The sequence below is a fragment of the Leptidea sinapis genome, chromosome 36 (assembly GCF_905404315.1).
Source record: "Leptidea sinapis chromosome 36, ilLepSina1.1, whole genome shotgun sequence".
In the NCBI taxonomy this organism is placed as follows: Eukaryota; Metazoa; Arthropoda; class Insecta; order Lepidoptera; family Pieridae; genus Leptidea; species Leptidea sinapis.
The window spans coordinates 3171022-3185270 of NC_066300.1; the positions used below are offsets into that span (position 1 = coordinate 3171022).

The 14249-nt window shown below is 35.2% G+C and overlaps 1 protein-coding gene across 1 annotated transcript in view; it reads right to left on the reverse strand.

Moving 5' to 3' along the window:
- Positions 1-5848: 5848 nt before the first annotated feature.
- The window catches only part of LOC126975557 (immunoglobulin superfamily member 21-like), a 187650-nt gene continuing 179249 nt past the window's right edge, over positions 5849-14249 (reverse strand). Inside the window, exons 15-17 of the mRNA XM_050823487.1 lie at positions 10861-11009; positions 9195-9313; positions 5849-7355 (exon numbers count right to left, since the gene is read on the reverse strand). Of these exons, the coding sequence (XP_050679444.1) occupies positions 7341-7355; positions 9195-9313; positions 10861-11009 (283 nt within the window). The 3' untranslated portion in view covers positions 5849-7340. The remainder of the gene's footprint in view (positions 7356-9194; positions 9314-10860; positions 11010-14249) is intronic.

Sequence of the window (14249 nt, forward strand, 5' to 3'; positions counted from 1 at the left end):
AACACCAAATGAATCGTAAGTTTAATATCCAGAAACTTCCACTATGATCTACATTTAATATCAAACGTAATACATCCTGTCTTTGGCGTTAGCAGTAAAAGATGGCGAACAAAGAGGAGGTTTAAACGACGTTAAGTTAAGGCAGAGTGTAATTTATACTATGTCCATTGTTCACAAGTTTCCTTCGAAGCCTTGCGGGGGTACTTACGGTTCCACACTTTATTGTTACAGTTGCGACACAGTATACAAACATACAGTTCGTAAGTAAAAGTTTTGTTTTGTGCCCGATGCTTCAACATAACGGCCATCCATAAATTACGCCACACTTTAAGGGGGGAGGGGGTGCTAACCAAATGTGATATTGTGTGACAAGGGATAGGGGGAATAAAATTTTTTGTGAAGTCACATGTTAATATATTAACTCGAAAGCAAAATTTAAAGAAATATTAATAACTCGATCTTTATTTTTAGGCAAAGAATATGTAACTGTACAAGTATTATATATAGGTAAGGTTTAAGTAGTTGGGGAAACAGCTCGCTGTCCGATCTATAGAAATTTGAGAAAATTACTTTATTAATTAGCCTTTATAAATTTAAGAAATGTGACGTCACATCAGGGGGAGGGTTTTCACAAATGTGACCTGTGACAAGCACGAAGAGGTGGGTTAAGAATCCATAAAATTTGAGTGTCGTAAATTATGGATGGCCCCATACAGTTGCAATATGTAGAGTGTATAAAAAACATTATCATGTTTTGTAAAAAAAAATTTTTAACATGTTTATTAAAATGGCTCTAAGGAACTCTACATTTTCAAAAGCTGTTTTTTTTCCTATTATATCTGCAATCAGTCCCCAAACTATGAGCAGATGTGTTGGACGTCTAGGTATTTGTCGGAAGAGGGGTCCATCGACCTTTCTTCCATTTAATTTAAGTCCTATTCGATTATGCTATCTCGCTTGAGTTTTAAAGTTAGTTACTCCACTGCCAATGGGTCTGGATGAATTGAAAAAAGAAAAGCTGGTTACGTTTACAAAATAACTAAGGCAGCAGTTATTCCTGACAATCAATTCCTGAATGAGAATTATCATTAATCATTACATTCATGTAGAAATGTTTGTATCAAAGTCAGGAAGCGCCACATAATATTAAGTATATATATATTATGTGTATATATTATGTATATAAGTACATACGTTACGTTAAATAATTATAAATAAATATCAGATAAAACATTATAAAAATAAAAATATTTTTTCATTTTCAATTATTTAACTTATTTTCTTACTGAAAATGTTTTAAACTGTGGCAATTCTGTGTTTTGGAGTAGATCGTGCTGTAAACTTATCATTAATGTGATGTGCAATACGAGCGTGGGGTCTTGTGGTTGCGCGGCTGTACACTTGAGATGGCCCACTACGATTAATTTAAAAATGCACTTAACATCTAAAAAGTAAAACTGCACTGCTGTTAATGTTAGGGCTTAGGTGTTTAAGAGAAATTTCACGTTTCATTTGCTCATCTTTCTCTGCGAACTTTGAAATAAAATACATTAATATTTTTATAATTACGAGTTTTACTCATATTTTGACAATAAGTGTACCTTGGTGGTATACATCCGCCAATAAGGGCTTTAGGAGTACCAGTTCAGTTTAGGCTCCGTTTCACAGGACGAGGAGAATTTTTTATTGGTCTCGCCACTATTTCACATAAAAAATGGACTCCTTTCGTATTCAACGACATGTAATTAATCTATATAAATATAAATAAATGTTGCTAAGCGGAAAACTCGAGGGTGGCTCGAACAATTCGGAAATTTTTAAGGTACATGGAATGTGCTAGAACAAAATATATATAATCTTAATATATATATACATCCAGGGTCCTGATGTTTGTTCCCAGTGAACTCCTAAGCTAATGAACGGATTTTAATGGGGATTACTTCATGGAGTGCAGTTTAGTCCAACTTGAGAGATAGGATAGTTTTTGTTTCGATTTGGAACTCATAATATATTTTTATTTCCAATATTTGTTTTGTATGGACATATTTTCTATGAAAGAATTTATTGAAGCACGGTTTGACAGTTCTGCTGCTGCAATTATAAAATATTGACAAATTCATAAGAACCAGTATTTTATTTATTATGAACAGACCAACGACTGTCGGGTCAGATAGTAATAAATAAAAACCGCCAGCTATATTTGTTTCCGTGCCAAGCAATATTTTTTTTTATAAAATAAGTGATAATGAGTATCGTCAAGTTTTTAAAGTATACGGCTTATATTTTTGTGCATTATCGTGGTTTATTGTCGAGATATAAATAACGGGTGTCAACCGGAAATCGGCTATATTTATTATTTTTTTTTAACTTTTGACAAAATGAATTTTGTAATATAATAAATATTTCGATAAATAATCATCTACTAGTAGTTATTTGTGATATAGATTATATTTTGTGACTGAATATTATTGATTGTAGCACGGTACAATGTTGATTGTTCGCGGTCGTTGTGGAACTATTGGTTATGTCCGGGTTATAATTGAAGCATGCCCCAGAGACACTGAATCAATTACTCGCTACAATATACACGACATGGTCCGCGTAAATTAAAGAAATAAATATGCGCTAAATGGTGGTTATAAAAAACTAGTATCTCCACCCAAAACGACTGCTGGGTCTTGATTTTCATTCTATATTCAAAAATGAAACAAGCTTTGTTTTTGTTGATGTTGATGAAGCCATAGACTAATAATATAATAGCGACTAGATCTCTAACAGAAATATAGCAAGATTGAAATGGAAAGGAGATCTAATGTTATAGTAACCGACTATGGTTGACAATTCGTTAGCAGTCAGCCACGCATGGCATTAGCTTCTGAGTATCAAAGAGGATGGACTGCCTGAGTAAAAAATGAAATTTAGTTTACTATGAAACGTGCCGTGATTTGACATAAATTTGAAATGTGTCTAAGTTTGAAAGCAAATACTTCACTGACCTGTATATCACTGGACAGGCTGTTCCGTATGTTTGACAGCAAATTATTTGTGCCTATTTGAAGCGCCACTCGCAAGCGTCCAGAGAACTAATTTGAAAGTACAATACTCTGAAGTATTTTTGCATTTTGAATTAATTTCGTTCGTTTTCCGTGTTATTTATACTTCAATATTAACGTAATAAAGTACAAATTTTTGTTTTTGTTATTAGTTTCCCACCATCTATCGATGTTTGCTGAGGTTGTCATCGCTAGTTTCAGTACCGCAGACTCTCGCTACATGGCCAACAGCGCCAAAATGGCAAATATCAAAAAGGCACAAATGCACTTTAGCAGCCGCCAGTCCAGTGATATATGGTAAAACAGTTGCTTAAAACATAGTGGATCTCCGTTTTATACAAGACTAGGAGACCCGGCAGACTTCATACTGCCTCAATGCCTCAATAAAAGACCTAAATTTTTGTATAAAATAAACTTGAAACAAGTAAAAGGAATCTTTTTAAAGTGATTACCAGTGTTTTAAGGAATTTTATTTTTTACCTCCTAAGAAAGATAGAAAGATATAAAATTCTAATTAGTTATTCTTTTTAAAATATTATTTTTATTTGATTTCTGAACGACGACACATTAAAGGAAATCAAAATTGTTGTTTTTATTTAATTCCGAGCATTTTCCTATTTATTCACCTTCCCTGTACTTCCACGAATAATTCAAGACCAAAATTAGCCAAATCGGTGTAGCCGTTCTCGAGTTTTAGCGAGACTAACGAACAGCAATTCACTTTTATATATATAGATATATAGATTATAGCCGTCATCTGTCAATCTATCAATGACTGCACGTTTCATACAATCGAGTGAATCGCTTTTTTCTTAGAGAGTTTCACTAGGCTGCTTAGCATTTTGAATATTATTAAACCACTAGCTAACGCCCACATTGACAATTCAAAAAGGGGTGTCAGATCGCCTATACGATAGTATATTCTTAGTTTTGTAGTATTTGTTTCTAGTATATTGAAAATTATTAAATGTGAAATTCATTCTACCATCATTTCCATACTTTATAAAAAGAAATACTCACATATATTGGTCTACATTAATTTGTTTTCAGTGGCAACCATTATACAAAATATGTTTCATTTCTTCCAATGTACTATTCTCTATTTTAAGACAGTTTAGTATTATTTATAAAATTATGATGTGCAGATTATAACAGTTTAAACTTCATGCAGAGTTTGTTTTTACTTTTTTATCTTACATTAATATAAACTGGATTTTTTTATACAATTTATATAACTTCGAATCTACCTCGTAGATGTATTATAAAGTGCTATGTATCATTTGTGAAAATGCGATTCAATACTTGGGTATTTACGGTATGGTATGTTAGAAAGGCTCGGACAAACCCCCCTAAAAGTAATAAAAATATATTTGTATAAATAACATATAATATCTACAGTATCTATTTTACAGTTTATAAAACGTTCAACCCTAATAATCGAGACAAAAACCGAGAGTTAAACAAAAACATACCTAGATTAAAATTATGTGACATGTGGCTTTATCATTGGCGTAGTTAGTAGACGCCGGGGCGTAACTGTCCAAAAATTTTGGTATATTAACTTAATTTGTATAATATTTAGTAAAACAACAATTAGAAAACATTAGCATTTATTAACTTTCTTATATTTAATTAATATACATTAGAAACAAATTGTATGACATTTACATTTAGAAAACTTTACCCTCATAATCAACGAAATTCAACAAAATATAGCTCTCAACATTATAAGCGACAACACTTTACAAACAAACATTATGTTTACAATATTTGCTGATGCAACTGTTTGGTGAACAGAAGAATGGCATAAAGGAAGGTACAACAATGGGACATTGAGCTATGAAGTCCTCAAGCGTACTCGTCGTCGGTTGAGACAAGCTCCTTGGCTGACTCAGTGGTTCTTTAGTTTGGCTACAACTACTTAACATATAAACAGTATATACCAACCACAATATAGATACAATAGTCTGACAGTAAAGAAAATAGTGAGATTGTTAAAGCAGTAAAAATGAGTGTAGATGGACCTACTGATGTTTTTTCAGTTCTTAGTATTTTAAATAATTTAACAGTAATCTAGTGCAAAAATATGTAAGTGTGTTAGTACAGCAAGATATACATTATGTTAAGTTATTAACACTTTCGTGAGACATTATTGACTTTATTTTTCATCGGCGTTGGTACCATGGTAAAATTTTTAACTTTAGTCTCCGTGTGCGTTATCACACCCCGCGTCCCCCACCCTGTCAAGTCGTGTACTACGAGCCCAAATTGGTAGTGCGCAACGAGATGTTATCGCGAATTTACTAGTCACTGATAAAGGTACCCCAAACGGTCTGAAACTAGTCGGTACCAACACCGACGAATCGTTTGTAAAGCTCATTGAAACAAATAAATTCAATCATATGCTATAATATAAACTTATTAAATTTCACAGAAGTATAGCCGTAAATTATTACAAATCAACCAACTATGACAATTTTTCGAGCTCGTTTCCAACTCAGCTTTGAGAGAACATTTTAAAGACGGTAATGTATTAATTTGCAAAATCATTGAACAATATACTGAATTAAGGCTAAGTCAGTCCAAATCAATTATAACTACGTGATGTAAATGAAAGCTGAACATTTTAAAATGCTCAATGGAAACAAACTGCGAAATGTTTTCAATTTTCGATAAAAGTTCACAATTTTAATAACTAACATTTTGATATGAGCACATTACCTATGATATGGAAGAAATTCTAATTTCACTTATACTATATATAATATATCTATATATATATATAGATTGGCAATTCGAAATGTACATTGTCATATGTACATATAACTTAGGAGGTTCGACTACTAATAATTATACAATAGTCAGAGCTGCAGATAGACCAGTAAAATCACCATTGCAGATTATTACCACATGTAAAATAACGGCATCTTTATCTGCCGTCAATAATTACGGTACAAGGGTTATTGTGTTTAGGTTGAAAGGGCAACGTAGCTAGTGAAATTACTGGGTTAGTGAGATGCCAACTTAACATCTTAAGGCCTATATTTCACCGGGACACCACAGTGGAGCAACCAGTCGCAACACCGTGATGTTCTTAAGCTTAAATGTATAAACTTTTATAATTAAGTCGCAGCCACTGCTCAGGTATTATCTATAAATAAATTTAAATGTTTTATTAAAAAATTGCTCTGTCGTCAATTCTACTACTCCACAGCTGAATATCTAAGCGATCGGACAGCCTGGGACTAGCTTATGATTATTTTATAGCAATAGCAATGACAGTACAATATTGTATATTTTTATTAAAAAGAGCACAAAAAAAGAATGCTGGGAGAGTTTCTTGTGCCGTTTCTTCCTCTCATTGCGCCATTTGCTTCCGAAGCGGTAGTAGTGTCAAGTATATTGGAAATTACATCAAAAAGAATTCTAAACGAATCAATTATGAGAAAATAAATGCTTTTACCAAACATATTGTTGGTAGTGGCGACTGGTTGCGCCACCGTGGTGTCCTGGTGAAATAAAAGTCTCAAAGTGACCAACGCAATTGCGATGTCACTCGGTATTTGGGTGTTTCAAGAATCCTGGGCACCACTGCGTAGTAATGGACAGGATATTGTATTACCATCATAAATAACACAATCAATTATAGCACATGTCATAGCAACCATTTGTAATCAGAGAATTTAGTTTGAGCCGTAACAAAACAAATATAAATTTGGCATATAAAAATCACTTATGTACATTGGCAATGAAACGTTATCAACAGACGGACTGTTTTACAGTTCACGTTTTACTATTTTAACATCAGCAAATTTACCAGCGTGATATTATAACATTAAATTTTCTGAATATGCTTCGTAATTGTACTACACTACTCTCTCGAACTAGTAGAAACTGAAATTTATCAGTTAGAAAATACTGTTCAGTTTCGGAGTTGCAACGGTTATCTGCTAGATCCAAATCTGATTCAAACTTTGTATCTTCATGAAAATTATTTACTTTTCATCTCCCTTTAACTTTCACCTTTGAGAATTTCACGAGGTCTACATACTAGCTGATGTCAGCTTGTCCTATAGAATTCATCTTTTATGATCATCTTAATCTAATAAAACGGATTTTCTAAAGTATTTTTAGTTATTTACGCTTTTACGTTGAGTGTGTTTCATACAAAGATTATAATCACAGTAATTAAGATTTAGTTCAGTTGGGAGTTTCTACAGTACGGGCGTTCACGTGAGATATTTGATGAAATATTTACACAAACCACGTAGTGTGCGCTGGTAACCGTTATCTCTGCGGCATCTGTAACAAAAAGTGAGTACAATATTCAAATTCATATATTTTTATTCAATATAGGATGTGACATCACTTATTGAAAGTCAAAAAATACCACCCATTCCAAAACGAATGCCTCAGACCTGAGAAGAATGGGCGCAACAAACTCAGCGGGCTTTTTTTCATCAAAAAAATATGTTTACGTAGTATGTTTAAGTAATATTGTACAATTAAACTTATAATAAAATAACCTGAGGGCGTCCACTCCCAATATGTGGTATTGTTACAAAAGTCATTTATGTTATAGTAACCTTTACCACACTAACGTTTTTTAACAATTCTTTTGAATAACGTAATACTTTTGTTTAAACATTTTCTGAGATCTTGTTGTAAAAGAATATACATCGCCCCACAAAAGACTTGCTAACTCGACTTAGCCGAGTAGTAGGTATTATAAGTTTATGTCTGTTCCTGGTGTTAACATTATGGTTATGACAATTTCTAGCAAATTCACTTATGCGCCTATGAACATAGATTACATTATCAAGAATAATTATATTGAGAAGCAATAGTCAATGTTAATTTCTAAATTAAACAATGTCACACATCTACTTGAGACAAAAAGTCCAACGAAGTCCAATACGATTTTAATGTTATACTACCATTTTAATGTTACACTAAAATGTCTTCTGTAAATCTTACTATTCAACAGTGAAATATCTGAGGAATGAATATTTTATGGCAATAACAATTACACAGTATTTAAACAATTAATTATAAAATCAATACTGGGAGGGAATATTTTGTAGCTTTTCTTCTCCCTTGGTGCTAAACTTGTATTTTAATTGGTGGTAATGATTTAATAATAATAACATATGTATTCAAGAGCTATAGATTACATATTTTTATGTGTTAGTAACTTAAAAATATAACTTAAACTAATGTTATTACTTAAACTATAATCTTGACCCCATCCGGGTATATGCCTCCTCCATCTTTTTCCACAACTCTCTATTTTTTTATTTCTCTAGCCAGTTTTTACCTGCCACTTTAAGAAGGTCATCATTTCATCTCATAATTATTTTTTATTTTTTTTTGGAATAGGAGGACAAACGAGCGTACGGGTCACCTGTTGTTAAGTGATCACCGCCGCCCACATTCTCTTGCAACACCAGAGAAATCACAAGAGCGTTGCCGGCCTTTAAGGAAGGTAGGAGTTAGAGGAGTTAAAGAAGGTACCCATGTCGTATCGTCCCGGAAACACCGCACAAGGAAGCTCATTCCACAGCTTTGTAGTACGTGGAAGAAAGCTCCTTGAAAACCGCACTGTGGAGGACCGCCACACATCCAGATGGTGAGGATGATATCCTAACTTGTGGCGTGTCGTGCGAAGGTGGAATTCGGCGGCAGGAATCAGGTTAAACAGCTCTTCGGAACACTCCCCGTGATAAATGCGGTAGAAGACACACAATGAAGCGACGTCTCTACGCAACGCCAAGTGATCCAGCCGTTCACAGAGCACTGTGTCCCCGACAATTCGAGCTGCTCTGCGGTTCTCGTTATGGGTCTGCCTCGGTATTTAGAGTCCATCTTTGGTCTCGGACCCTAGCCACATGTCCTGCCCATTGCCATTTTTAATGCATGTTCAAGGACATCTGTAAGGTTTGTTTTTTTCCTGATGGTTCTGTTGTGGATTTTATGTATCTTTCTGAGCCTCAAGATACATATATACAAGATAGATACATATAAGAGAAGTATCTTGAGGTAATGAGTTAGTTGACGTAAAAAAGTTTTCGAATGGAATAACTTTTTAAATTATAAATGCCTTTTATAATTTGATTACAATCCTAATATCATATTCGTTACCATTTCATCTTCATTTGCGGGTGACATGTAGGTGGTGCTATCGCCAGCACCTGTCACCTCCTTGACGTTGTACACCTTGCTGTCATCCGACTCCAGCACTACTCGCGGGGGATCACCTTCTGCTCAACAATAATCGTGAAATTACTATAGATTTGAATACGGCTTTCATAATTTAAGATCTATATAAGAACTATGGACTATAGGACATGTGAATCAGTCCAGCTAAGATCTAATTACTCTACAGTGAAATGATTCAATATTCAATAGAACATGCAAGAAGAAAATCAAGCTTAATCTTTATTGTGTATATTAGTGAAGCTGTGAGCGCTGAAGTCATTACCCGGCAGCGGAGACTGAAGTTATATTGTTCTTGATAGGGAATTTTTATCATATTAAAGCTTTAGTTTTAGACATGTGCTATATTTGGGGTATTTATATCAAGAACAAATGATGTTAAATCTTTTAATGAAGAGAAGAATTACTTGATCACAGGTAGCTACATAAAAATTTATATAATTTATGTCAAAAGATTTATAAACGGGCAACTGTATCACTCAATAAAATTGTAGTTATCAGAACCCGAGATAATCTCCTAGTCTTAGAAGAAAGTTGGCTTCACTGGTCTTTCAGGTTGCAGTTACAATTTTACGTGCGTGTCCACTGGAGGACAAAGTCCTCCCCCAAAGATCTCCACGACGATCGGTCCTGCGCCGCCCTCATCCAACGTATTCCAGTGATCTAGACCAGATCATCGGTCCATCTGGTGGGGTCTTCCGGTACGTGGTCGCCATTTGAGAATTTTTCTTTCCCACCGGCCATCTATCCGTCGAACTATGTGGCCTACTCACTGCCACCTCAGTTTCACAATCATTTGGGCTATGTCGGTGACTTTGGTTGTCCACATTTCTGATTCGATCTCACAGGTAAACTCCGAGCATAGCCCTCTCCAGTGCCCTCTGAGCGACCATGAGCTTTCTCATTACATATGGTTACGGTTCATTATTTACTAGTGACGACCTGCTCGTCCTTCGCGTGTTTCCTATCCCATGTTTGCATGCCTGGTTAAGCATATGCAGTAGTTGTTAAAAGTTCTTGTGAAGAAATCTCATTTTCAATGTAACTCTATGGGGAATGTTTGAATCTGAATAGCTTTTGATCCCAACTACCTAGAAACTCAAACTCAAGACCTTTCTAACGATATATTATGGGTCTGGTCTGTCTGTACCTGTTGTGGTTACTGAGGAATAAAATTTCCGACGCCGTTTTTGTGCTTATAAATATCGTAGTCAAGAGCGTCGAGTCAAGAAGCGAGTACGAAGATGATTTGGTATTCGTATTTTGCTCGGGTGTAATCGGGGTGTGGTGCGAGTGCGAGTGGGGAGCGAGCGCCGAGTGGGCAGTCAGGGTAGAACTATCGAACACCACGTCCTTATTAGATAATCATGAGGCTTTGTGAAGTGTACCTATCATTACGATTGTAACGTTCGTTGCTAATAATGATACTCAGTGTTTGTAACACTGTGTCTTACTTACTATCGTGATCAACACCCACAAAAATGGACAACCATCAGGATCCAATGTGACCGACCTTACTCCGTCATATAGATTACGCAAAACGCAACGCAAATAATATTACCGTTCAAAATTTCAGTTATAGGAGTAATACCATGCTTGGGGTTGAGGATGTCGGGCTTGGTATGCGGGGAGGGCACGGAATGCGGCACCAGGCAGCGTCGCAGCCGACCCTGGTCGTCCACCTGAACCACGCTCTGACAAGGCCGCGGACGCTTGGAGCTACCTGACGACTCGTGACGCCTGCGCAAGCAACACATTAATTTTATCATACATGGTAGTGCTAAAATGGCGTCATTAAATAAACATGCGGGTGAGCTACTTAACTGTAATCATAAGAAATATTCAATTCAATAAAATACATATAAATACCAGTGTGAGGCTCCTTTGCATCGGACGGCTAGATTATGGGTGCCGTGAAGCAGTAATGTGTAAGCATTACTGCGTTTCGGTCTGAAGGGCGCTGTAGCTAGTGAAATTACTGGGCAAATGAGACTTGACAACTTATGTCCCAAGGTGGCGAGCGCAGTTGTACTGCCTGGGCGGCAGCATCTTTTGGGTTCTTCAATAATCCTGAGCGGCACTGCATTGTAATGGGCAGGGCAGGGCGTTATCAATTGCCAGCAGCAGAACGTCCTGCTCGTCTCTTCCCTTATTTTCATTAAAAAAAAAGAAAGGTCTACCCTTGTGTTCATTTAATGTCGCCATTATAGTGCTACGCTGAATAGTTACACTTGTGGGTAAAATTCACTAGATTGTAAATCATAAAGGAATTTCGCGGAAGATAAATTTTAGTTTGCATCAGTTTTAATGATGTATTTGAGCTCATTAGAACAAGTTAAAAGCTTATACAAGTTATTAGAACATTAATTTATAATATAAGAGGTTTATGTTTTTTTATAGAAGAGGAAGAGGTCAAACGAGCTTACGGGTCACCTAATGGTAAGTGATCACCGCAGTGCACATTCACAACAGGAAACAGAGGAGCTTTGCTGGCTTTTTAGAAAGGTGTACGCGCTCTTGAAGAACTCATGTTGTATCGTCTTGGAAACACCGTATAAGGAATCTCATTCTACGGCTTGGTTGTACGTGGGAGAAAGTTCCTTGAAAACCGCACTGTGGAGGAACGCCATACATCCAAATTACGTTTGCTATAGTCGTATTGCGACTATCACAGTCATGTGTAGAGCTCCATAATTGACCAAATAGGTCCAGAGTATGCTCAAGATATATCGAAAGGGTGAACGGAAAAGTTATCCTCAAAATATATGTTATTAAATAGTAATCAGTTAATTCAATGAAACATACATGACGAACCTCATAGCCTAGTGGTTAGAGACTCTGCCTACTATGCTAGAGGTACCAGGTTCGAATCCCGGTAGGTGCAATCAATTTATATGATGATTATGAATGTTTGTTTCCGAGTCATAGATGTTTATATGTATTTACTAGCTGACCCAGCAAACGTTGTACTGCTGATATTAAAATCGCGATACAAAAGTAACTGTTGATCGTAGATGGGTGAAAATTTGAAGTTGTATGTATTTTTTAATGCTGACTTATACAAACAAGTTTAAAAAAAAAATAAAAAATAAATTTTGGCTTGGACCATCCTTAACATTTAGGCGGATGAAAAATGGATGACGTCCAATTCTCAGACCTACCCAATATGCACTGAAAATTTCATGAGAATCGGTCAAGCCGTTTCGAAGGAGTTTAACTACAAACACCGCGACATGAGAATTTTATATATTAGATGATGTATATTTAAGTAAGTATATTGTATTAAATATCTAATTGTCTTGAATCCATAGTACAGGCAATGTCTAGTTTGGGGCAAGATAATTTGTTTAAGAGTGTGTCAGTATTATAGTATATTATTATATATATCGGCGCAAATACTACAACACACATATTATAAAAACGAGAATAATTCAGTTTAACTAATTTTAGTTAGAATTAGTTCATAATTTATCCTTCAATTACATTGTGATGTGAAATTATTGTGAAAACAACATGAATTGAAAACACGTGCACGTGCACCGAGCCCCATAATAATACGGCCATTTCAAAACACGTAGAGTAGCACGTGCGCCGGGTCCTATAAATACAGCCGCACGGTCGACACTAGAGTCGGTCGTGCTCGGGCTGTCGTACGGTACGGTAAGTAAAAAAATACTTACTCGTGTAGTTTTCTTTGGAAGAACCAATGAGTGATCTTCAGTAAGATAGCAATTGTGATGTCAACAGTATTGACATCACTCCTTTTAAAAACAATGCAGAGGTTCTTTCCTTGTCATATATATAATTTTAACAATACTGTAATCAGTATTAAAAAAAATTATTGAATTAGGCGTTACTTTGCGGAAATCCATAATTATAAAAATGATTTAAATTTTCTTTAGTGTTAATTCCGCCAATATTTATTTTTTAAAACAATTCGACACGTGTTTCGCCTCTACAGGAGGCATCCTCAGGACGTGTTGTCTCGCCAAAATCTGGCATGAGACTCATGCCAGATTTTGTTTTAAAAAACAAATATTGGCGGAATTAACACTAAAGAAAACTTAAATCATTTTTATTATACTGATTATAATAATATAAACTAAGTAGCTAACCTTATAAATAATCTATTGAATTCAAATGTACATACTCATGAATTGACTTCGAAACGACAAACAACTTTTATTGTGTATGCTACGAACCATTAAAGCTTTTAAACGGTCCAGTAATATCAAAGGCTTTGTCCTAGTTGGCAAACACTACTTAATGCGCGAAAGTAGTCTCAAAGAAAATTACAAAAATTTACTGCCCACTTTTTACAAACACCGAATACTTATTAGTGGATGGTTTACCAAGGGAGCAAATACTATTTTATATGCGATAGTATTAAAATCAAATCATTTTACTCCCCAGGTATTTTTTTTATGAAAATATGGGACGAGACGAGCCGTAGCTGATGGTAATTGATACGCCCTGCTCATTACAATACATTGCCGCTCAAGATTCGTGAAAGACCCAAAAATTCTGAGCGTTAATACAACTGCGCTTGTCACCTTGAGACATATGATATTAAGTCTCATTTGCCCAGTAATTTCGCTAGCTACGGCGCCCTTCAGACCGAAACACAGTAATGCTTACACATTACTGCTTCACGACAGAATTAGGCACCGTTGTGGTACCCATAATCTAGACGGCATCCTGTGCAAAGGAGCCTCCCACTGGTAAATATTATGAAACTATTTTTAGAGTATTATAAAACTATTTTACTATCTTTAACGAATAATTGACAAGCTCTTTTCGAATAAATGTAATAAAATAAAAAACCATTAATGTTTATGGTAATGTGAAAATGCAACATAAATTATTTTTTCAAAAAATAAAATTGAACCTACTCGCGTTACACGGCAAATATTTATTTATTAGTTATCAGTAATGACTCACACTTGAGTATAATATAAGCACACGCTTAATAATAATAAT